Source organism: Neofelis nebulosa, chromosome 9, assembly GCF_028018385.1.
Source record: "Neofelis nebulosa isolate mNeoNeb1 chromosome 9, mNeoNeb1.pri, whole genome shotgun sequence".
Taxonomy (NCBI): Eukaryota; Metazoa; Chordata; class Mammalia; order Carnivora; family Felidae; genus Neofelis; species Neofelis nebulosa.
In genome coordinates, this window is record NC_080790.1 from 16,147,161 (window position 1) to 16,172,556 (window position 25,396).

The 25,396-nt window shown below is 54.3% G+C and overlaps 1 protein-coding gene across 1 annotated transcript; it reads left to right on the forward strand.

Annotated features, from left to right (window-relative positions):
* Positions 1–14,498: 14,498 nt before the first annotated feature.
* GDF7 (growth differentiation factor 7) lies at positions 14,499–23,687 on the forward strand. Its single transcript, XM_058682636.1, has 2 exons — positions 14,499–15,184; positions 18,057–23,687. The coding sequence occupies exons 1-2, from the start codon at positions 14,785–14,787 to the stop codon at positions 19,022–19,024; spliced, it is 1,368 nt and encodes a 455-aa protein (XP_058538619.1). The 5' UTR covers positions 14,499–14,784; the 3' UTR covers positions 19,025–23,687.
* The last annotated feature ends 1,709 nt before the right edge of the window (positions 23,688–25,396 follow it).

Sequence of the window (25,396 nt, forward strand, 5' to 3'; positions counted from 1 at the left end):
GGAGGCTTCTGTTTGACTGCATTTTCCCAAAGAACCAGCTTCCCTTCCCCACCCCCACCACCCAGTACTCCTATCAACAAGTTCTGTAGACACCTGTAAAGCTCTTAGGTCAGGGTGGGCAGATAGTGACATTAGTCAATGTGTTTTGTGCTGCTCTAATGGTGAGAAACGAAAAAAACAGGATTCTGCTTGGTTTCTGCCAGCAGTCAGAATCCATCACAAAACTACTCTGCTTTCTCTCATGGCCTTTTCATGCATTCATTCATTTACCCTTCCTTCCTTCCTTCTTTCCTTCCTTCCTTCCTTCCTTCCTTTTTCTTCCCTCCTTCCTTCCTCCCTCCCTTTCTCCCTCTCCCTCTCTCTTTTTCTTTCTCTCTTGCTCTCTTTTCCTTCCTTCCTTCCTTCCTTCCTTCCTTCCTTCCTCCCTCCCTCCCTCCCTCCCTCCCTCCCTCCCTTTCTCCCTCTCCCTTTTTCTTTCTTTCTCTCTTTTTCCTTCCTTCCCCTTCCTTCTTTCTTCTTCCCTCCTTCCTTCCTCCTTTTCTCCCTCTTCCTTCCTTCCTTCCTTCCTTCCTTCCTTCCTTCCTTCCTTCCTTCCTTTCTCCCTCTCCCTTTTTCTTTCTTTCTCTCTTTTTCCTTCCTTCCCCTTCCTTCTTTCTTCTTCCCTCCTTCCTTCCTCCTTTTCTCCCTCTTCCTTCCTTCCTTCCTTCCTTCCTTCCTTCCTTCCTTCCTTCCTTCCTTTCTCCCTCTCCCTTTTTCTTTCTTTCTTTTTCCTTCCTTCTTTCTTCTTCCCTCCTTCCTTCCTCCTTTTCTCTTCCTTCCTTCCTTCCTTCCTTCCTTCCTTCTTCTTCTTCCTCCCTCCTTCCCTCTCTCTTTTCCTTTCTTTCTCTCTCTCCCTCCTTCCCTTCCCTTTCTTTTCTTTCTTTTCTTTTCTTTTCTTTTCTTTTCTTTTCTTTTCTTTTCTTTTCTTTTCTTTTCCTTCCTTCTCTCTCTCTCTCTCTCTCTCTCTCTCTCTCTCTCTCTCTCTCTCTCTCTCCTGAGCTGGGCCTCCATTCTGGGCCCTGTGGAGGCTCAAGCTGCTCAGTGGACAGGATGCTCAGCCCTGCGGGGGAGCAGGGTGCAGCCCCTGATGTTGGGGTCATGGATAGGAAGCTGCTGAAGCCGCCTGGGGCTGAGCCTGCATTAAGCCTGTGGAGAAGATAGCCCAGGAGGATCTCGGGTAGCACTTACTTCCCAAGCACAGGTGGGGGTTGTGCCCCCCCCTATTGTCGCTGCAGCTGGCAGCTTGCCAGTCACCAAAGCCTTGCAGCGAGTGAAACTCAGCCCTGGCCCAGGGTTCCTAAGTGCACACCACCAGGGACATGGCGCTTGTGGTGCCTGCCAAGAATATGACTGGTCCCCCACGATAGAGTGACCCCGTCCCTGAGAGCAATCACATTTTCTGTCTCTGTGGGTTCTGCTCACCCCTATGTAGCTCCAGTGGATAATTGTATACAATGCACGGAATGTGGGATCTAAATCTGATATTTTCTGCTTCCTGCCCAACTCAAGGAGCCCCCTCCATGGCTGAAGCTGCAGTAATGCAAACCACATTGCAGAGGATCTTATAATTTCCCTTTGCACTGCCCTGGGGGAATGCTCCAGGCGTCAGTCTCTCCTCCCCCCCTTCCCCAACCCCAGGGCCCCAGGGGCAGTGCAGTTCACAGCTCACAGGGAGTCAGATCTGAGCTCTGGCCGCACCATGCACGGACACTGCCCTTGTTCCCGGTGGGGCAGATCCTCTGGGAGTCTGACTTTTCTCTGTCCTCTGGGGATCTGACTTGGCTCTGTCCTCTAAAGCAATGCTATAGCACTCTAGGGGTCTAGGCGTCCCAAGTGGAGCAAGGCTACCACTGCCCTGGTTATTCAGCAAGCACTCCCAGGCACAGCTCTGGGCCTGTGACCCTGCCAGGATGCAAGAGACACAGGCTTCCTTGGTGGGACTCACACATCACTCAGGAACACTTGGAAAGGTCAACATGGATGCAGGCCCAAGATACACAGGGAAGGGCACATAACTAACTCAGCCTGGTGTTGGAGCAGACAAGGAATTCTTCCAAGAGGAGGCCATGACAGACCTGGGTCATGAAAATGTTATCTCTGAAGCCTTGGGTTTTCTCATTGGTGAAATGCGAGTAATGGAAACCTTTAATTCAAAGTACTGCTGGGAATGACTTGAGATTAAATATGACAGGAATAAGAGGAAGTGTATGGGAAGCACTGTAGATTAGCTACCCAAAGCCATTCAGAACCCCTTCCTCTTTAGATTTTACTGCCATGGAGCCTGGAAAGGTAAAACACTCATGGCTCCAGCCTCCCCTGCAGTTAGAAGGACGCGTGTGACAATTCTGGCCATATACAGAAGTCCCTGTGGACGGTTTACCTCTCTAGGAGAAAACTCTTTGTTTCTTCCATGTCTTCTGCCTGGAAAGGGTATGTAATGCTGGAGAGGCAGCAGCCATCTTGTGACTATGAGGCACAAGCTTGAATTTGGGGCCTACACATTAAGGATGGAGGAGGCTGGGGACCTGATGGCTTATGAACTCTCATACAAGCCCCAGACTGTTTCTTGAGATTTATTAAGACTTTTCTTTGCATGACGCTTAGACCAGTCTAAGTGAGGTTTTCTGCAATGGGTTCCTCGTTGGTATGGTTGTAAAGTACTTACATAAGGCCTGAAATAAAAACTGCTCAATATGGGAGCGATGGTAGGGATGCTTGAAGAGGAGGAGGAAGAGAAGACATAAAGTGTGTCCTAGCCAGGGGTGCTAAGCCAGGGTGCCTCCAGAGAGCATAGTGTGCTCAGGGCTGGGGAGGAGAGCATGCAGAGGGGTGGCGAGAAGAGGTTTGGGGGGCCTTGTGCCACGCCGAAGAGTTGACATTTATCCCAAAGAAGTGAGTGGACACCCAGGATGAACAAAGGAAGAGTGTTTCAGGATGGGGACTGGGGTGTTGATGCACAGTGCCTTTCTAGGAAGCTGAGGCCAGAGTCAGGGTGGGCAGATGGGATGGGCTGAGAAGGTACGATGGTGGGTGTGGCACCCTACTCCAGAAGCTTGATTCTGAAACAGAGGAGGCAAGCAGGTGACTTCCTAGAACGGTTACACAGATATCATTCGTCTTTGCAGAAAAGGTACAGAAAACATGGCTAGCACAAATAGAAAATAAAATCAAATTCATTCATTCTATACCAGGCATAACAACCATTGCCCTCTGGGCGTTTTGTTCTCTATCTATGTACACCTTTTAGACAACACAAAACCATGCTGGAGGTCCTGTTTTGTAACTTGCTTTTTCTCATTTACCACGCTGTGAATATCCTTCCATGTTAAATTACCTCCCAAGCCATCATTTGAAATCCTTACTTAGGAAGATGCCATGTGCCGATGTAGTGTCGCTGACTTGCCCAGTCCTTAAGCTATGGCTATGTAATGGGAAGGTGCTGTGTGTCCACGTGGGAGATGGGGGGCTGGGATCTCTTGAATGCTAGCTAGCGGTTTCAGCCAGATACACCAGGAGGCAGCTTGGGAGATAAGAGTTAGTGTGTCAGAAAACACTTTGGTGAGTCTCTGTGTACTTTCTTGAATAAGGCAGGGTCTCAGGATATTGGGAGAAGAGCAGTTAGACCAAGAGCTTCATCTTTTCGAGTCAAAGAGTGACTGACATTTGGGAGTTGTCTGCTGGCAACTTCTGAGCTCGGGGAGAGATGGGTGGGCGTCCAGCCAGGTGGGGAAGGTCCCTGTGGTGTGATGGCACTCAGCGGCAGCCTTGAGCCTGTTCTGTCGTGAGGCTCCTCCTGGGGTGTCTGGATGGTAAAGTAAAGGGACTTCCGAAGTCTGGAGAACTCGGGTGCACACACACGGACACAAACCTCTCAGTGCCTTTGGTAATTGCCACCAGACATTCCTCAGGGGGATGATTGCTCCTCCCAAAGCCACACCAGCCCTGGATTCATTTTCTTTCTTTTTTTTTTAAATTTTTTTTTAACGTTTATTTATTTTTGAGACAGAGAGAGACAGAGCATGAACGGAGGAGGGTCAGAGAGAGGGAGACACAGAATCTGAAACAGGCCCCAGGCTCTGAGCTGTCAGCACAGAGCCCGACGCGGGGCTCGAACTCACGGACCGCGAGATCGTGACCTGAGCCGAAGTCGTTCGCTCAACTGACTGAGCCACCAGTGAGATTTCTTGTTTTAGAAGTGCATTTATTTGATTCCTAGCGAGGTTAAACATGTTTCCACCAGTTTGTTGGTTTCAGAATGTTTCATCCTAATGCTCCTGTTTATTTCCTCTGTGTGTGTTAAAAATTTGGCTCTTGGGGGCACCTAGGTGGCTCAGTCAGTTAAGCATCCCCACCCTTTATTTCGGCTCGGGTCATGATCTCGGGGTTGTGGGATCGAGCCCCATGCCAGGCTCTGCACTGACAATGTGGAGCCTGCTTGGGATTCTGTCTCCCTCTCTCTGTCCCTCCCTTGCTCGCACACACACACTCTCTCAAAATAGATAAACAGTTTTTAAAAATTGGGCTGTTTGTCTTTTTCTTACTGATATGTAAGAATGCATTATAAAAGATACTAACCTTTTCTGATATGTATTCTCCCTATTTGTCTTTAACTTATTTTTTCCCCTTAAGTTTTAATTTTGAAAAAGCTTCAAACTCACAGAAAAAGGGAAGGGTTCATGCCATATCTGCTCACCCTTCACCTAGACTCACGGTGGGTTTCTGAGATGGAACTGGATCACCCGGGGAGGAAGCAGGGCTGGGCAGAGGGGGCTGAGCCCCACAGTCACAGCAGGGGCTCAGCCTGTGTCGGGAGGAACTCTGATAACACCCCACCCCCACCCCCACCCCCAAGTCCTCCTGAATTGAGATGAGGAGGCAGGCCTGAATACCCCCATTGACTAGGCCAGTCGTTGGTTGTGAGCCACCCCAGGAGGGGTCTGACCTTGGTGAGGCAGCGTCCTTCGGTTACCCTGAGTCCCAGGGAGACTCAGTAAGTATTCCCAGCAGGGAGAGGGTAAGCACTTAAGCCCTGCAGAGGGGAGTGGGGCAGCTGAGGAGCTGTACAGGTGTTAACACCGCCATTTGCTTTATCCTTTCTCTCTCCTGTGTTTTTCCTGAGTGGTTGTAGACGCCATGACACTTCACTCTAAATACTTTGGCTCATCCTTTCTTAGAAGGACAGCGTTCTCCTTCATAACTACAATGCGATGGTCATACCCAGGAAATGTGACAGTGATACATTACTGTTACCTAACATACAATCATATTCCAGTGTGCCCAGTTTTTATTTACAACTGCTCCCTCCTCCCAATCAAGAATTGAATCGAGGATCATGCATTGTATTTAACATGGTATTTAATGTCATGGGCATTCAGGCTCCATTCTAGGGTTCTCAGGCTTCTCCATCTCCCGATGCTGTCATCTTTGAGGGGTCCACAGCAATCATGCAGGCTACTCCTCAGCTGGTGTTTGTCTCATGATTTCTCATGGTTTGATGCAGGTCACTGTTCAGCACGTAATCACATCAGGGAGCACGTGATGCCAGTGTCTCCCATGATTGGTGACACTGAGTTGGATCATTTTCTTTTCTTTAAGTTTATTTATTTGGGGGGAGGGGAGGAAGGACAGAGAGAGAGAGAGAAAGAGAGAGAGGGAGAGAATCCCAAGCAGGCTCTGCCCTGTCAGCGTAGAGCCTGACAAGGGGCTCGACCTCACGAACGTGAGATCATGACCTGAACCAGAAATCAAGAGTTGGACGTTAAACGGACTTAGCCACCCAGGTGCCCTTGAGTTGGATCATTTTCTTAAGGTCAGTTCTGCTTTTTGAATTTTTTGCCTGCAGGTTTTAAGATTTTTATGTAGTTCCAACCCTGAACATTCCTGTTGGTGTTTTTTTTTTTTTTAACAATGAAATTATACTTTGATAAGAGTTCCTTACCCCAGACTATGTAAGTATTCACAGCTTTTCTCCAAATATATTTTCTACAATCGATTCTTTGATTCACTAGGAATTCATTTTTTGGTTTATGTCTTGAGATAAGGGTCATATTCTGCCCCCCCAAATACTTAGCCAAGTATCTCATTGGTACGGTTTTTTTTTTTAATTTTTTTTTTTAATGTTTGTTTATTTTTGAGACAGAGAGAGACAGAGCATGAACAGGGGAGGGTCAGAGAGAGGGAGACACAGAATCTGAAACAGGCTCCAGGCTCTGAGCTGTCAGCACAGAGCCCGACGTGGGGCTCGAACTCATGGACTGTGAGATCATGACCTGAGCCGAAGTCGGACGCTTAACCGACTGAGCCACCCAGGCGCCCCTCTCATTGGTACGTTTTATTGAACAATTTGTCCTTTCTCACTGGAATTGTCACCATTTTATATGCTAACTACTCACAAGCATTGTTATCTGGACTCCCTATTCTGTTGTCTTGATCTGTCAACGCAACCTTGAGTGCTAAACGGGAATTGCTTTACGTGGATATCTAATAACGAAGCTCGCCGAGGCAGATTTACTGTTTGATGATGTAAAAAACGTGCATCTGATTTTAGATGGAGAAGAAAGAAGTGAGAGGGATCCCTGAGGAGGGCAGAGGGCTGGGCTACAGAGCATGGGTGGAAGCACAGTGACAGACACACAGCTTTGGTGTGGACGCTCCTTCCTCTTCCTCTGTTCAGTCCCCCTGACCTTTCAGAGTCATATTGAGGGCATCTTTCCATGTCCCACACCAAAATCTAACTCTTTTTTTTTTTAGTTTATTTATTTTGAGAGAGAGAGAGAGAGAGAGAGAGAGAGAGCGTGAGCAGGGGAGGGGCAGAGAGAGACGAAGAGAGAGAATCATAAGCAGGATCTGAGCTGTTAGCATAGAGCCCAATGTGGGGCTTGAACTCATGAACCGTGAGATCGTGACCTGAGCCGAAATCAAGGGCCAGATGCTTAACTGTCTGAGCCATTCAGGCGCCCCTTAACTCATTCTCATAATAGAGGAAGAGCAATCCATGTGAGGGTGTATCATAATTTATTTTATTATGGCCCTGTTAAAAGCCATTTTGGTAATACCTAGTTTCCACGACTTCCTCAATTTTAAAAATCCTTGTATACTCATCTTTGCCTGTGTGAGTAGATGCATAACAATTAAATTCCTACAAGTAAAAATGCTGAGTCAAACGATTTCCTTCTTTAAAATGTTGGTGCTGTCATGGGGTGCCTGGGTGGCTCAGTGGGTGAAGTGTCCCATTTCAGTTCAGGTCTTGATCTCGCGGTTCATGAGTTCTAGCCCCATGTCGGGCTCTGTGCTGACAGCTCAGAGCCTGGAGTTTACTTCAGATTCTGCGTCTCCCTCTCTCTCTGTCCCTCCCCCACTCGCACTCTGTCTCTCTCTCAAAAATAAATAAACATTAAAAAAATAAATAAAATAAATAAAAGTTGGTGCTGTCACATTGCTCTTGGAAAATCTATGAACTTACATTCCTGCCCAGGGTATACAGAATGCCCACTTGTCCATTGCTCACCAATAATGGGTTTTATCTTCTGTGGTTTTACTAACCTGAGAGGTAAAGAAAAATGGCATCTCAGTGTTCTTTTAATTTGCAATGATTTGCTGGTGGCTTTTGGGATTTTGATTCTGTCACCCAATGTTTCCCTAACTCTCGCAGATTTGTGTCCCCACACATCACGATAAGCATTTTGATTAGAGTCCTCCAACTTTTTGTCCAACCCAGGAAGGAAGTCAGGGAGACAGAACCGAGCTAGGGCACTGCCCTAAATTAAGGTGTTATTTAGAGGTGGACCAGCTACCTAGAAAGGTGGGGAGCGCATAGGGGTGGCCATGGCCTAGGGCCAAGTTTTATAGGCAGCTTCCTCCTGGACGGCACAGCCTCAGAGACTGTCTCTTGCAGACAAATCTCATAGATGCCTTTGCCACATGGGCCAGAAGACCTGAAAGAGGCCACCCAACATTTGGTACTGTGTCCCCAGGTTAGCCACATGATGCTTACCTACTGGACACTCTGCTGTGGAAACCATGCACACTTTGGTCCCAATGTCCTCATCCTCGGGGGCAGCTGCGAGGTCTCACTTCTGGGATTGGGGGACACAACTGGTTCCCCCAATTCTGCTCCTGGCCCATGCCCAGCCCACATCTGCCCAGACGAAGACAGTATGGTCCCCTATTCATCGTGTGCCTAGAACAGAAACCCTGGACTCCTATTTGACCAAGATTAAAGGACGGGGCGTTACAAATCATTGAACATTCTAAGAGCACCTGTTTTTTATTCCAAAAGGAGTTTTGTGTTTTTAATCTTATTTTTCTACAAAGGTCTCCAAGAAAATCTCCAGAACACTCAGACTACTGATATTCACAAGATGGCAAGCTGATAGAAGGGAAATGCCTCCAAGACAGAGGCCATACAGGGGATACTGGATGCACAGGTTAGAGCAACTAGCCTCCCAAAGGTTAAACCAAGACTTGCCCGGAAAACAATAAAAGCCACCACCAGTGAGTCAGGCACTGTGATGACTTTACCTACTTTATTTCCTTTACACTTTGGCACACCCTGACAGGTAGGATCCCATCTCCATTTAAAGATGAGGAGGTGGGGGATGGCAGGCTACTTAATTTAACCAAGGTCATAAGGCTAGTGCACTACGAAGTGCACTTCCTGGTTTGGAAGCCAGGTCTTTATCATGACCCCATACTGTAGTCTCTTTCCTGACCTCAGTGGAGGCCTGTGGCCCTTGTCCCCTCATCTCCCAGGATACCTTACAGCTTCAGGTGACCTGGTTCAACTGCAGGGGTCCTGGTGCAGGGGCTCCTTGGTCTTCCCCCAGACTGGCCGGGCAGGCCTGGGCTTTGTAGATCGGAATGGGCCAGAGTGCTGCCATACTGTGATGCTGTTATAACCAGTGACCAGCAGATGGCAGTGTCCACCAGCCCTTCACCATTTGTTCCTAAGGGAAGGAAGGGCTCTGAGATGTCCCCTGTGGAACTTCCAGGAAAGAAGGGAACCCACTCCCTTCTTCTCTGTCCCCTCCCCCCACCTAGCAGACCCGGCCCAGGGGCCAGCCCGAGCAGGTGGCCCCTGGGCCAGGCTGCAGCCAACCTGCTGTGGATGCCTGAGCTGTTGCCGGGTAACGGGGAGAGGCAGCCCTGGGTTGAGCATGGGAAATTCCTGGGAGCCTGAGGAAGCCCAGCCCCAGGCATCAGAGGGCTGAGCCAGAGCTCTGCTGGAACCTTCCCGCACCTGCAGCCCAGGCAGCCCCATCCCAGCTCTTTTTGGGGGAGAGGACTGCAGTACATCTCCAACTGAGGGGAGACTGGCTGTACCAGATGCAGTAGTAGGCGGCTCCCTCTGTGGGTCGATGTCACTATCTTCCCTTCACACCCTCCCAGCGAGACCTTCTCCAGGGGCAGAGCCCGGGCTCACCCAGGGCCCTGCCCCCTCACCACCAACCCTCTCTCCAGCTCTGAGTCACAAAGAGCAGAGGCCTGGCGGGTCCAGACTGAGGGAGGCTCCCGTCTGGGTCTCTGGCAGTGGGGCCCAGCTCACCTGTTCTCCACCTCTCATAGCTGGACCCACCATGGCCATTTGATTGTCGAGCTCACCATGCACTTGGCAGGAAGGGCTGAGGGACACGCAGCCCAAGGTTAGGGGCTGGAGTTGGATTCTGGTCTTTAGACTCTAAGGAGCATCAACCAATCATAGCCAGGGGGCATCTGGCTTATTTTCCAATATAATGCTTGGCTGCCCTGGACAGGCAGAGGCTGAGCCCCCATCTGCCTCACCTACAGGGTGCCTGAGGCACAGCTGGGGTGACACCTGCTGAGCTGCATGGATAGCAAAGGCACAGGATCACAGAAGGGACCCGCCATCCCAGATGGCTCGATGCTAGTCACTTCCTTCCCCCAGAGACTTGGCTTCCTTGTGGACAACAGAGCCCTGGAGCAGGCCATCTTTAAGGGACCGGTCATCACACATGGAGGCCCAGTGTCTGGTGTGGCAGGAGTCGCTTGTTCAAGACTGAGCAAGCTGCAGGTGGGGCCGGTGCAATTTCTGGTCCCTGAAGGTCACCACAAGGTGCCTCTAGCTGGCAGAATCCAGGACAATGAGTGACCCTTGAACAACAAGGGGTTGAACTGCGTGGGTCCACTTATACATGGATTCATTTTGATAAATACAGGACGGTACTGTAAATGTGTTTTTCTTACAATTTTCGTAACATTTTTTTGTAGTTTATTGTTAGAATACGGTTTATAATACATGTAACATACAAAATGCGTGTTAATCAACGGTTTATGTTATCAGCAGGGCTTCTGGTCCACAGTATACTATTAGTAGTTACGTTTTGGGGGAGTCAAGAGCTATATTCAGATTTTTGACCGCACAGGAGGTGGGGGGTGGGTACCTAACCTCTGCCTTGTTCAAGGGTCAAATGTAACTTCCTAAGCAGCAACCCAACCCAGTGTGCCAGGCTCATGCTCCACATGACATGTAAAGGTGCCTTTGGGGGACACTGTGGCTCTTGCAGCTGCAGTATGAAGAACTTCCTCACGTTCAGAGCTATCGGGAGGCTATGTGGGGTGTGAGGCTCCCCATCTCTACAGGTACACAAGCACAGCCGGGTAGCAGTTTGTCATGATTCAGGCATGCTGTGCCAAGCTGGCCCAAATAATCCAAAATGTTCCTTTGGATCCTAGGGTTCTGTGACCTGGTCAAATTCCGGGTGCTCGGAGCGAGCAGACAGCTTCTGCAGCGAAGGGATGAGCAGCAAAGTACTCTCCGAGGGAAGGGTCTGGAGGTCAGAATGTGGGGACCATTCCTCTCCACCCCAGTCAATAAACACCCAGCCCACAACCAGGCTGCTTTTACCCTCCCCACCCCCCACCCTTGGAGCCAGTCTCACTCCCTGTCTCTGAGGTGGTAACCACTGGAGTCTGGAGTGCTGGGGAGTTGGGAGGTGGTCATCAGACTGATGAACAATGAAAGCTGGAACTGCCTCGTTTTCTGAACTTCCTGCACTGGTGTCGGGGCCTCATCAACAGCTTCCCAGGGACGTCCAGGGCAACACAGAAGGCAGAGGAAACTCCCTTTGAAAGCTGCGCAAAGAACACAACTTCCAGTTCTCTTGCCTGGTCCGCCTACCAGAGGCTCCCTGCATCCCCCAAGAGGAAGCCCCAAGTGAGCCTGGGCCAGCCTGGCATCGCGGGTCCAACAAGGGCCACCTACTCACCAGAGGCCTCAGCTTCATGGAGTCAGGGGTGGAGGACCAGGAACTCCTGGTCTCACGTCTCCCCATCCTCAGGGAGGGTGCCACCTTTACTCCAGACAGGTACTGATTCATGGGCCCCAGTGCATCCAGAGACGTGGATCAAGTCAAGCCCTGGGTGTGGGCCTGACTCTTGAAGCCATCAGGTCACATCATGGAAACCTAGCAGTTGGACCACGTGCTCCTGGTAGCCTGTCCTACTCTGAGCTCTGTGGCTTCTGGAGCCACAGGCAGGCAGGCAGGTAGGCCCTGCTGCTGGTGATGACAGAATGTGCTCAAAGGCAGACGTTGTGAGCTTGTAGCTGGCAGCAGGGGCGGGGAGGAGAGTCCCCAGGCGGATGCTTTCATGGTCTTCACCTAGACCTGACCCGAGAGTTCATTCTCTGCCAAGAATTTTCTGGAGAGCTAGAGAGGAAAGGCAGGACACTCTGCCTCTTCACTGGGGTTGGGAGGTGTTACAAACCAAGCCTTTCACATTCCTACTTCCCCTGTGGGCAGCCATGGGATGGGCAAAAACAGCTGGTGACTCCAGGCTCTGTCACTTACCAAGTGACCCTCCGCAAGGTGTGCAATTTCTTTGTAACTCAACTTTCTTTGTCTATAAAATGGGAGTAATGATACCTACCTCACGGGACACAGCAGTGGTGGGAATGAAGTAACAGGAGTTGTGTTAAGCAGTTGGCCTGATGCCCAGCATTCAGAGAACAAATGGTTACTGTCACTATTTCAGGGGAAGGAGAGGGAGCCAGACATCCAGACATGGCTCAAGCATCCCTGTGCCTCCCTCCTCTCTGGGCTCAGCTCTGGTGTGTCCTCTGCTGATCGAACCCCACTCCACCCCTCCGGCCCAGCTTCCCATGTGTCTGTCCTGTGCGTTGCTAAAGCCACAACACATAGAAGACTACTGGCAGTAAGTATTTACTGGAAAGAAGGAATGAATTGGGGGATGGATGAATGATGAACGAATGAATGATTAGCTCACTTTACAGACAAGAAGCACAGGTGGGAGTGGTTAACTCCTGGCTCAAGCACAAACAGCTGGTGGGCAGTCTTTTCCAGAGTGTTCCAGTGCCTGTGAGCAACTTCTCTTCGAGCCATCATCACCCTTGGGCCCCAGAGCAGACCGGGGGCAGGGTGGGTGGGGGGCAAGGCTACTGAGTCTCATCTGTGCCAGCCTGTTATCCTGGCCACACACAAACTCCCCGAGGTGAGAATCCTCCCATTTTACAGATGAGGAAATTTGGCCTCAAAGATGCTAAGGGGCAGCAAGAATTCAGGAACACTAATTCCTAAACCCCAAGGCAGCCGCAGGACAGAAGAATCATATAATCAACACGTGTTCGTTCAGCACGGGCTCTGCCAAGTCTCTGCTAGCACCTTCCCATTCTGTCCTTGCTCTTAAGAGGTCAAAGCCAGGACTAGAACTTGCACTACTGACCCTGGCCCTGGGTTCCCAGGGTGTTCGTACAAATCATAAAGATTGCTCGCATGTAGCTCTAGGGGGAAAGGAGCTAGAAAGACAGCAGGGACCCAGCACTGGCAAGGACCCAGGGGCCCCCCTGGCTGGGCTGCCAAGAGCCTGACCAGTGTCTCCAGGGGGAGGCACTGCCAGACAACCTGCGTGGGTTCCTGCAGGGCCACTTTGTACCAGCACCACCCAGAGAGGGAGACCTGTGGCCAAGGCCTTGTTTGTTGCTGGCACTCCATCCTCAGTACCTAAAACAGGGTGGGTTGAGGCAGCCCTTGTTGTTCCCTCCCCCTCCCCCCCCCCCCACGTCCTCCCTCCCCTCCCCTGCCTGCCGGCCCCAACCACAGCTTCCCCACACTAATGTCGGGCCTTTCTCCTCCGCCCACCTGATGGGCCTGGGGTCCCGGGGAATTGGCCCTCGCCAGACCTCCCCTCCTGCCCCCATACGTCCCCGGGGGTGATGAGTGGACCAAAGTGCCCAGATGAGCAAGTGCCGCGTCTCCGCGGTGGGCAGCATGGTCATCACTGAAGAGCTTGCTTGGGACCAAACCGCTGGTGCCAGGGAACTCCCCGGGCCGGGCATGACCGTGGGCCAGTGTGGCGCAACCGGGAGAGACTTGGGACTCACTGGGCTTTGAGTCCTGTGGTGTCATGTTGACGCTGATCAACTCAAAGTGACCATGACGCACCGACCCCCGTCCAGATTTCAAGTGTGGTAGCAAAAGTGAAATTTAAAGGAGAAAGAACGCGTCTGCGCTGCTTTGAGTGTCGTTCCGGCTCAGGTCCTCCATCTGCCTACCAAGAAGACCTCGTCCATCCGCTGGACGTTTCCGCACTGGGGCATGTTGGGCTGCCGGTGGAGCTGAGCCGATCCATGCCCGTCGACGACCTCCCTACCCCGCTCGAGTGAGCTCGGGATGCCGCGCAGTGGCTGCGGGGCGTCCCCTCCACCCATCACCCGTAACGGCGGCCAGAGAAATACGGAGGCGCCAGCCTGAGACTCTCTGCTGCCCGCCCTCCCGGCGTCTGGCCGCGCCCCAACATACCCGGTAGCCCGTTTCCGTTGGCCGGCCCCCCAAGAAGGCCGGCGGAAGGTCGTCACTTTCGCTGCACAAATGAACCCAGGGCGCTGCTCCCGCGCAGGACTCCCCACATCACCCCGGGGCTGCCACCGTAATTCCTGCGCTCCTTTGAGGTCTTGGCTCCGGCTTAAGCGCACGTTCTGAGCGCAAACCGTTGCTTTCCAACTGTCGGTCCACATCCATCTGACTTTCCGGCCTGCTCTTCCAGCCGCTAGCCCTCTCTTCCCTACGGGTCCCCTCCCCTGCTCCCGCCGCGCGTTCCGATCTTTGGAGGCTGTGTCAGGCTGGGCAGCCTTCGAACCGGTGATGAAAAACGCGCCTTTGTGGCAGCCCTGCGCGCCCTGTGGCCTCCGTGCGCCCTTGTGGCCTCTCTGTGCGCCCTGGCCCCGAGGTCGCAGCACTGACCGGCGGGGCCGAGCCCTTCCGTGGCCCCACCTCTGGCGTCTCAAGCACTCAAGGAATTGGAGCGGGCGGGGGGCGGGTGCTTCTCCGCAGGGGAGTGGGGACGAAGCTGGGCGGGTACGCGCGATGCCTCGGAGCCTCTAAATCCGGAGGGCGCATTTGGCTCGGGGGCGGGGTGGGCAGCGGGGGGCGCATCGCCTTGGGGAAGGGAGGCGGGGCCCCGGTTTGTGGCGGGAGCCTCGGGCGGGTAAGACTTGCAAGGCGAGAGTGGGGGCGAAGCGCTACGGCGCGGGGAGGAGGCTCCCGTCCCGGACTCCGCGTTAGGCCGGAGTGGGGGGCGCGGCGCTGCCACTCCAGTGTTCAGCAGGGGGCGCTGCTCCGGGCGTTGGGCGGGGGTGGGGTGGGAGAGGAGGGGGGGCCGCGACTTGCTGCGCACACTTCCCCCATTATTAAACACTATGTTCAAAAGGCGCCGGGGGACTTCCCGGAGCCACGGAGCCCGCGCCGCCCGCCCGCCTGGCCCACGGAGCCCATGGACCTGAGCGCGGCCGCCGCGCTGTGCCTCTGGCTGCTGAGCGCCTGCCGCCCCCGCGACGGGCTCGAAGCGGCCGCCGTGCTGCGAGCGGCGGGGGCAGGGCCGGTCGGGAGTCCGGGGGGCGACGGCGGCAGCGGCAGCGGCGGGCGGACCCTCGCCCCGGCTGCGGGCGTCTCCGCTGCCCCGGCCGCCGCGGCTCCCGGAGTCCGCGCCGCGCGCCGCGCCGCCGGCTCCGGCTTCAGGAACGGCTCGGTGGTGCCGCACCAGTTCATGATGTCGCTTTACCGGAACCTGGCCGGGAGGGCTCCGGCCGGGGCAGCCGCCGCCTCCACCTCGGGCTCTGGCCGCCACGGCCGCGCGGACACGATCACCGGCTTCGCAGACCAGGCGAACCAAGGTACTCACGCCTCTTCTGCGCCCGTCCATCCTGTCCGCTCCTAGGCTGAGGCCACCGCCAGAGCCGAGCCCCTGCTCCAGACCCTTCCGGGCGCGGCCTCCTCACGTCCCAGCCTCAGGTGTTAGAAACTCCGCGGAGTCCCACGCACCCGAACCCGCTGGACTGTGGCGAGAGGCGCAGCAGCTCTCAGGGCCCGGTCCCAGAGGGCTGAGCCGGTCCCTCCGCCGGATTGTCTTGGCCCTGTCGGCCGGCGGGTCCCCTCGAGGAGGCAGGCTGAGTCCAAGATCCGAAGCAAGACGGGGCCCGGGCCGAGAGGGACTGCGCAGTGATGGTGGTGGAGGCGGCAGCGGCTGTTTTCATTGCAGCAACCTCTGCAGATTCTAGTCCCCTGGAGGGGGGGGGGGGGGCGCACAAATTGGGGGGAATTCAGGGGGATGAGGGAAGGGGCAGGCATTAGACTGAAATAAGTGGCCCCGGAGAGGCTGGTGGCATCACCAGGTACACGGAGGTCCCTTTCTGGCCGGCTGTGTCAGGGTGGAGGTGTGTGGCCATGGGTGTCTGTGTTGGGCCCCTGGGACAGCCAGAGGTGGAGGACCCCAGTCGTGTGAGGAGGAGAGGGTGGTCAGTGAGACCGTGTGCAGGAATGCAGGCCTCTCTTGGACCCAGCACCCCACCTTACTCTGCCCTGGGTCTCTCAAAAATAGGACGTGGGTGAGATTGTGGTGGTGGCTGTGTGTCATCTGGATTTTATTAATCTCGATTGAAGTCATTAAAGCAGATAGATAGGGAAAATTTAACTAATTTCAGGCGGAAATGCAAGTAATGTTTGCCTTAATTCTATCCAGCCAAAGATCCAGCATGGAAGGCAGGAGGGGAAAAAAGGGGGGGAATAGGGCTGGAAAGGAAGCGGCAGACTGGCCGTTTCTGGGAGCCTCTGCTGGCTGTGCATCCCAGACCCTAGCCTGGGAAAGCAGGTAGATGTGACCAAGTCACCCTCCTCCTGGAACACACACACAATGCCTACCCACAGACTACTTTATTTTGAGTGTGGGACACCCTGGGTCCAGATGGCTCTCTGGTTCATTGGCAACCATGTAGCATTCTGTGTGCCCCCCCCCCCCCCTCCCGGACTGGATGCTGGATACAAAGCCTGAGTCCTAGGCCAGGGGAGGCTCTAGCCCTAAGGCTGCTGTGTGGGCTCCCAGGATGTAGAAGAGGTGAATGCGCAGGGCTGTAAGCTGGCAGAGGCACCAGCTGCTCTTTCTTAGGTAGAGCTAGGCCTCTGGTTAGCCTCAGCCTGAGCTAAATCTTTTCCTGGGGAGCTCTACTTGGCTGGCCAGGCTCTGAAGGCAGCTCTCCTTCCTGCCTCTGGAAGGAGGGCATGCAGTGGTAGCACATTCAAGAAGGGAGATGCTGTTGGGGGCGGGGGGAAGCTCAGAAAAAGTGCCCACAGGGAGCCCTGGGAGAAAGCAGTGGCGGGGAGGAGCCCTACTAGCCTAGCACTTGGAGCTTCCCTCGCTCTCCCCTCTGGGTTCAACTTGGAGCAGAGCTACTTGAGGTCCCCAGAAGCCACCGGCAGAGCCCAGACTTGGGACCTAGGGAGGCGAGGGCCTGGCGGTGGTAGTCCGTCAGCAGATTTCCAATGGTGGGGGCGGTCTGCACACTCTCACCGAGTTTGGGGCAAAACGAAACCATATGACCTTCTTCAAAGGGAGCGCCTTATCTGCTGCTCGCTGGAATTTCAACTTTTTTCGAAAACCCCCTGAGCCCAAAAAGAAAAAAGTGCCCACGACCAGAAATAAAACCCCCAAACCCTGAGAGAGAAGTCATAACGGAGGGAAATAATATGTCCGCAGAGGGATCGGTGGGTCCTGGAGGCGAGACCTCCTCGAGCCACTGCCTTCACTGCAGCGCGGCTTCACTGCAGCCCCCCCCCCCCCCCCCCCCCATTGCTCCAAACCCTTCGGAGAAGGTTCCTCGCGCTCCTTTGCCGCCTTCCCTCCTCCATCGGAGGCCGCGGAAAGCTGGGAGAAGCTGAGCCGGGAGTTTCCCATTGCGACCAGCAGCGCTCCTCGCTCTGAGACCTTGGGCCGAGCCGGGCCCCTCCCTAATTGGGCCTTAGTTCCCCTTCAGCATGGCCAGGAGGAGGCTGGATACACCAGAGGGTTTATGCAGCCCCGCTGACGCGTTTTCCTCTGGACTACTCGCACGCCTGGCCAGGCCAGCACGGGAGATCGTGGCCCGCAAGGATGTCCAGGTTGAGCTGGGGAAGAGAGGTGGAGGAAAAAGCAGAGTTTTCAGGGGACATGATTTTTCCGTTTTCGTACAGCCAGGACTCCGCGGCTTTCCTGGGGGCTCAGCGGGGCAATAATGAGCAGTCCGGGTACAGCGCGGGACCTCGGCCTGCCCTCCAGACCTCGGAAGGGGCACAGGACTTCTGATACGCCTCCCGCGGAGCCCTCTGTCAGCCACCGGCCCGAAAGTCTGGCTTCCGACTTAGACCCCGCAAACCCAGGGCTCTGGGTCAGGCAGCGGACCTGCCGTGGCATCGGGTGCAGGGGGTATGGTCCTGGCCCCGAGGCTCAGCGATAAGTGAGTGCCCGTGGGTTGTCCAGGTGGTGGAACTTTGGTTCGATGAACCGAAGCCCCGGTCCCGATAGTCGACAGTCAGGGCGAAGGCTCCCTTTACTCTGGGTCAGGCTGGCAGGTGTCTGGCCGGGCCGAGACGACAGGGCTGGCGCCAGCTCCAGCGGGCTTACTCCCGCATCCGGGGCAGTTGGGCTATATGCACTTAGGAGGCCCCGAGTCCCGGAGTGCGGGCTTCGCTCTCCGCTCTCACCGCGCTCTTTCTGTCTCTGCCCGACTTCTGCAGACGAATCCGCAGCCGAGACCGGCCAGAGCTTCCTGTTCGACGTGTCCAGCCTTCCCGACGCTGACGAGGTGGTGGGAGCCGAGCTGCGCGTGCTGCGCCGCGAGTCCCCGGAGCTGGGCCCCGTCAGCGCGACTCCCCTGCCGCTGCTCCTGCTGTCTACTTGCCCCGGCGCCGCCCGAGCGCCCCGCCTGCTGCACTCGCGGGCCGCGGAGCCCCTGGCCGGAGCGCGCTGGGAGGTGTTCGACGTGGCGGACGCAGTTCGGCGCCACCGCCAGGAGCCGCACGCCACCCGCGCGTTCTGCCTCTTGCTGCGCTCAGTGGCCGGGCCCTCGCAGGGCCCGTTGGCACTGCGGTTGCTGGGCTTTGGCTCCCGGGGCAGGGACGGCGCGGCGGCCGAAGAGCGCGCTCTGCTCGTGGTTTCCTCCCGCACGCAGAGGAAGGGGAGCCTGTTCCGGGAGATCCGCGCCCAGGCCCGCGCGCTCGGGGCCGCGCTGGCGGCAGAGCCTCCGCGGGACCCGGGACCCGGCACCGGGTCGCCGACAGCGGTCATCAGCGGTCGCAGGCGGCGGCGGACGGCGCTGGCCGGGGCGCGGGCGACGCAGGGCAGCGGCGGGGGCGGGGGCGCGGGCCGGGGCCACGGGCGAAGGGGCCGGACCCGCTGTAGCCGCAGGCCGCTGCACGTGGACTTCAAGGAGCTGGGCTGGGACGACTGGATCATCGCGCCGCTGGACTACGAGGCGTACCACTGCGAGGGCGTTTGCGACTTCCCGCTGCGCTCCCACCTAGAGCCCACCAACCACGCCATCATTCAGACGCTGCTCAACTCCATGGCGCCGGACGCGGCGCCGGCCTCCTGCTGCGTGCCCGCGCGCCTCAGCCCCATCAGCATCCTCTATATCGACGCCGCCAACAACGTGGTCTACAAGCAGTACGAGGACATGGTGGTGGAGGCGTGCGGCTGCAGGTAGCGTGAGGGCCCGGCCCGGCCAGGGAGGGGGGCAGGCAGCCGCGCCACCGAGGACCCCCTGCTGAAGAGCAGCTGTGGGCCGGGGCCTGTCACTGAGCGTGGGTGCGCGTCCGCCTCTGGTCCCGCGCCCGCACGGAGGGAGAGCGCACGTTCACACTCACACCATCGCTCACACCCACACACTCGTTCACTCATGCACACCTTTACCGTGGGCAGCGTCCGCCAGCCCTGGGAGCAGACGACCTGACGCTACCGAGTGACGCATACCGATGGGGAATGACACATCCCCATCGTACCCGTCGTCCCCTTTTGGAGAGAGGATGGTGTTTGTGGCAGTGTTAACAATCACAGGCGCTCAATCGGGTAGGAACGGGTTAGGGAATTGGGGGCTCCAGAATGGGTGGACTAGTGGGGTACTGGAGTACGTTTTGTCTGACCCCTTTCTGTTTGTGGCTGAGTGTAGGGGAGCACCTGGCTGGGTGGCTGAGTGTTTGGTGTTACACCCTGGGACCAACTGAACAGCTGTAATGTCCTTTCTGAAGGTGTGCGTGGCATGGAGGCCGTTTACTCTGGGAAGGAACCGCTGCAAAAGGCATCTTTTTTCCTTAACTTAAAAAAGTCTAACATGCCCTTTCAGTTTTGAAAGGGAACATTTGTCGGAAAGAATGCATCGCGGGGAACTACCCAGATCTGTGCAAAGGCCAGCACTACCCTTTTAAAAAAAAATCAGTTCCAATTAGGAATGATCTAGAATGTGGAAAAAAAAAAGTGTTTTTCTTTTTGGGGGAAGTGAAATGGAGGAGAGTTTTTTAACTGCCAGCCTGATTTGATGTGGAGTTGGGGGTGGGGTGGCATGTGCCAGGTTCTGAAGCTCCTATGGGCAGCTCAAGGAGGTAGCGAGCGAGCCTTGGGGGTGCTGAGGAGGAGGCTTGGTGCAGTGGCTGGGAATGGGGAAAGGCGGGCGGCTCTGCCTATTCCTAGAGACCTGACAGGAGGTTTCGCTAGGGAGCTGGGAAAGAGGCCGGGAGGCGTCTTGGGGCGGGCTTCTGCAGAAGACTCAGGCTTGTCTGCCAGGTAGGCGCAACCGGCTCCAAATGGTGTGCTCAGAATGGGCCAAGATGTGCTTGCGCTTAGCTATCAAGTCTGTGTCGGCTCTTACACGCCTTCACAGTGTTGTTGCTGTAGTTTTTGGCAGTGTGATAGTAACGGGAAGTGAAGCTACACAAAAGTGCTTTTGTGAGATTTCAGCTCCCCACAACCCAGTGGTGCAGAGCGGGGAGGAAGGCCCCCCTCCCTCTGCAGCGTGGAGGGGCATTTTCAGTTTGGCTGCTGTGGCCCCTTCGGAAGGGCGTTGGGGGGCCTTGGTGTGGCCAAGCAGAGGTGGAAGCCTGTCTCCCAGTCCCCATTGTTTTATTTGGTTCATTTCTGCCTGGGAGTCCTTTGTGGCTTTGAGGGAAGGAGGAGAAACAATTTGGATTCCACCTGTCCAGGGCTCCGAGGGCTTCTTTGAAAAACCCTGCAGCCCTGCTGGGTACTCCTATTTAAGGCTCTGTTGGGGTTTCTCCTTTACCGTTCCTGGGAAAGGCAAGCATTCCATCCTTCTGGTCTTGGATGGTAAGGTCCATAGATGAGTTATTCAAATTTTAATTCTCAGTGATTAAACGTGTAAGAGAGAGAGAGATACTGAAGATTTAGACAGCTAATTGACTTAAGGGCCCCACCTGAGTCCTTTTATTATCTTGTAAAATTCCCTCAAAAGAAAATACATTTATAATGTGAATTTATGTGCTGTGGCTATGTGAGTAGCTATAAATAATAAGATGTAAGTCTCTTTAGGTTAAAACAAACTTCCCAAAGCGGCAGCTTTGGTATATGCATGGTCCCCTACGTTTGTGGATTTTGCCAGAGAAGCTTCACTTTTCTAAATTGATTTTAATAATTGCATGGTGATTGCCCTGTCATAATGAAGAATAAAGAATGACACTAAAAGGTTGTAGTATTTGAAGTTTTAGAAAGGGAGTTAATAAGAAACTCGCTATTATTCTGGAGAAATTCTAGGTTATTTAATATCTTGGACAAAAGGAAACATTTTGATTCTTTTTTAGTGACTAGGAAAAACAAGTTTTGGGGAAGACATGTTTTGATTTAGCCTGAGCTTTTTTGCGGCAAGAAAAAAATGTCCGTTTTCTTTGTTTCTTCCTAATGACCTCCTTCCATCGAGATGTGTTGTAAGTGATGTGGGAAGTAGGCATCTTCCTATGTCTTGAGGTCCAGGCTGCATCATGTGTCCTTGGGCAGTGACAGCTCCTTCCAGGGTCTCAGATGCCCTCAGGGTGTTCTTGTTTACTGAATGGAAGGAATGCCTCCCCGAATTGTTCTGGAATTGGGTGGAGCCACCCACAGACCACCTGTGCCCTCTACAACTCTGCCTGGGCCTCTGGCATCTTAGAGTTCAAAGCAGGTGAACAGAGAAGATGTGTCACACCTTGTAAAAATGACAGCAGAAGGGCCACCGCTTCTGGGTTTTGCTGCTACGATGTGGTTCGACCAGCGTGGCCAGGATTTGGAGAAGGATTCTGCCAGCACGTTTGGTAGTATGGTACTGTCTTCTAGGCAGTGGGGCGCCGGGGGGCGGGGGGGCCCGAATCACTCAGCTGGGAGCCCCAGTCCCCAGCCATGGGAGAGCTGGCTGCTGGCAAGCAGAGATAAAGTGTGTCAGGACTGTGAGTGAAGGCAGCCCCCCACTCTATCCCGACTTGGGCCCCCCTGGGTCTAGGGCCACCAAAATATTCTTCCTAAAGTACGTCGAGTTTTCCGTTTTGTGGGGAGAGACTTGTGTATTCTAGCTGAGACATTTGAACCACTCCTCCTTGCTGGAGAACAGGGTGGGCATCCCTGCTTGGGGAGCACAGGGCTGGCCAGCTGGGGCGTTGGTACCTGGTCTGCCAAACACGAGGACAGGCTAGTCACTGCTTCTGGAAGCCAGACATTTCCACTGGCAGACAGCTGTGTCCACTGATGCCCAAATGCTTCCCTGGTTGAATTCTGGCATTCCAAGCAGCAGCACTGGGCTCTCCCGAGAGGGTGGCAGGCTCTGTTGCCTTAGCTTGAGCTCTGCCCCTCCATTACGTACACACTCCCCTTCGCCCTGGCGTCCTGGCGTTTTACTGTCAAAGTGGCATGGGAAAAAGAAGAGCTGTGGATTGTGTGAAGTCGAGTCAAATCCAGGAAACCCAGTGCAGTGTCAGGTCCCCTGACAGTCTCCTGGAAGTGTCAACAGGACTGGGGCTCTTGCTGTCAGTGCTGAGGGGAGTATAGACCACCCTGTGGATGTAATCAGAGTGTAACTCAAATCCTACAAGTCATTTATCCTGTTTGTAATTTTATTCAGACTCATACCAGAAAATAACCCGGGACTGTAGACTGATTTTCTTTCTTAAAGCAGGGAGAAAAATTGAATTCTTTCCAAGAGGAGCTTGTGCACAGAAAAAGGCAGACTCTCGCCTCACTTGAATCTGGTGTCCAGAAAGTCCGATGAGAAGAGAAAGTACAGCAGCTGTGTCTGGGACACAAACATCGTTAGGGCCTATGTCCATGGGGACGCAGAAGTGTCCCCAGGCCCAGAAAGCAGGGCCCTCTCAGTGGGCCTGGGCCAGGAGCCTCCAGCAGATGCCAGGTGGCTTGGGAGCACCGAGGGTCTGGAAAGCAGCCATCTGTCAGAGGCAGCGAATGACCTGCATTGTCCCCCCAGGTGTCTGGACTGGGAAGGAGAGGCAGCTGGCAAGTGAACCCAGCAGTTAGAAGACGTTGGGATTGGGATGGGAGGGACTAGGTCTCTCTGAGGTCTGTCTCAGCAGCACTGGTGTATCTGTGGACTTCTGCACACCCAGGAGTGAACTGCCCCATGCTGTCACCTGCTGTCTGCCTGTTGCATGGTCACTTGGGTGCCAGAGCTCTGCAAGGTGCCTCCTGGGTCAGTCTGGGCAACCATCTCCCTGCCCGGAGCTCCCACTTCCGCCCCTGTAAAATGAGGAGCTCTCCAGTTCCGTGGGTCTAGGGTTCTACTTGGTCCCAAAGCCCACTAACATAGTTCACAGGCAGAGCGGATGTGACTGTTCCTGGAAAGGGTCCCCTTCCGATATCGTAGGTGCTTCTCACAAGTATCACGGCTCTTGCCTGTGTATACATGTATGTGTATGTGTGTGTCCATTACACTCCTGGCCTCTGTTGGTGCTTCCTGGATGTGGCTTTGATTTCTACCTGGGTCAAGGCAGGTGCAGGAGAGGCTAAGATCTTGGGGGTAGAACTCACCTCCCCAGAGCCATGACCATTCCTGTGTCCGAAGTGAGGGACCTGTGCTCACACAGGGGTAGGTAGAGCCACATTTGCTGAGATTGTTCTGTGACCAGATCCTGGGAAGGTTGTCCCCTGCTGCTGGTGCGTCTGTGGGAGCAGCAGAGGAAAGAAAGGCTGGGCCTTGCTGGCAGCCCAGACAGGGACCTGGGACTGTCCCAGAGTCCCTGGAGGAGGCAAGCAAGCCTATGTAGGAGTGAAGTGTGCCAGCCCTCCTCACTGCCATGCCTGTGTCTGGTCCAGCTCGCTGGAGGAGTGACCCGGGGGCAGGCATCAGGACAGCTTCTTCTCTTTCTTTCAGGACAGCTTCTTCTTTTCTTTCTTTCTTTCTTTCTTTCTTTCTTTCTTTCTTTCTTTTCTTTTCTTTTCTTTTCTTTTCTTTCCTTTCTTTCCTTTCTTTCTTTCTTTCGCCTGGATAATGGTGGCAGAGTTTACCGTGAAGAAACACTAGAAGGGAGGAATCAAAAGATGTTATTCATAGTTTTTCAGACAGCTCTGCCTTTTGTGCCTGGAGCCTTCTGGCCATTTCAGCTAGAGCAAGCTTCTTCCTCCTTTTGTGCCATTTTTGGACTTGAATCTGTTAAATAGTTAAATCTTGATGGGGCTCGAGGCGAGAGAATCCTGTTCTTGTCCGGAAGTCCACGCTTCCCTTTTGTGGAGTCTCCTACCTGGATGTAGCTGCATGAAGGCTGGGGGTTGGCTCTAGTCGTTGGGTCGGGGATACTCTCTGCTCATGATGCACACACACCAGCTTCCCCAGAGCTTGGCCTCTCCCTTCCCGCCCCCAAAACTGTCTGTGGAGGCTCTGTGCCTGCAGCTGGCCTGGGACTTGGCCATAGGCCTCCTGACTGGGCAGACGTCGCTGGGGGCTTCACAATGGCAGAAAACTCAGCAGTTTCGGCAGAGCAACCAGGGGAGGGTGGAGTCAAAGAGTGTGAGATCTTCAAAAAAACTAGTCTGCGTTTCTCTTTTTTTTAATGTTTATTTTATTTTTGAGAGAGAGAGCGTGAGCAGGGGAGGGACAGAGAGGGAAGGAGACACAGAATCTGAAGCAGTCTCTAGGCTCCAAGCTGTCAGCACAGAGCCCGATGCAGGGCTTGAACCCACAAACCGAGAGATCATGAGCCGAAGTTGGACGCTCAACTGACTGAGCCACCGAGGCGCCCCAAAACTGGTCTGCATTTCGAGCTGTGCTTAGAGTTGTTGAAAAGTACAAGCACGTCCTCCCAGCAGCACGAGTGGAGGGCGATGATCCTCTCGTTCCTGCCTGTGCAGGTCTCCAGGGAGTAATCCTGCGATGTCACTCACATCGGTGTGTGTGAGTGTCTGGGTCTGGGCTGCGAGAGAAAGGGCTGGTTTCTCTCCCGTGCATCCCCCTACAATGATAAGAGGGCTGCAGCATGCATGGAAGCTTCCAGAGAGAGGGGTATCTATAGTCAGGTAAGTCTGTTGACAGGACAGACAGCTGTGCATGCTGGCATATGAAGCACTTTCTTCTGCGAGTTTAGAAACTCTTCATCCCAGAGAGGCTCACCTGGCAAAGGCTGTAGTGGCAGAAATTTTGTATCCTTTTTCTAAGTCAGTTATAGGAAGCTGAAATAAGTTGTCTAGAAAAACAAGGAAAAGCTTCTGATGGTCAAGTCCCAGGCACCTTTCAGCCTGGCAGTACAGACCTTTCCGGATGCGGCCAGCGGCTTTGGTTTTGCGTTTCTAGTTTACGATCTTTTGAGCTGTTGGCAAACAGGTGTGGTGCAGTGGTAGCTGGAGATGTGGCCAGGCAGGAGGTGGGCCCGTGGCTGTCTTCTTTGCAAAGTCCTCTCTGCACTGCTCCAACTAGCAGTGTTGAACACACCCGCCTACCGCGGGGCGAGATGCCTGTTCTGAGCTTACGCCCTGCTCTGACACTTGGCTGCAGGAATCTAGAACCTCATCTGAACCTTCTTTCTGGTGCCGAGGTGTGCTTGTGGCGGAACAAAAACCAGATTCCCTGTAAGGCTTATTCATCGGAGTCCTGCTGAAT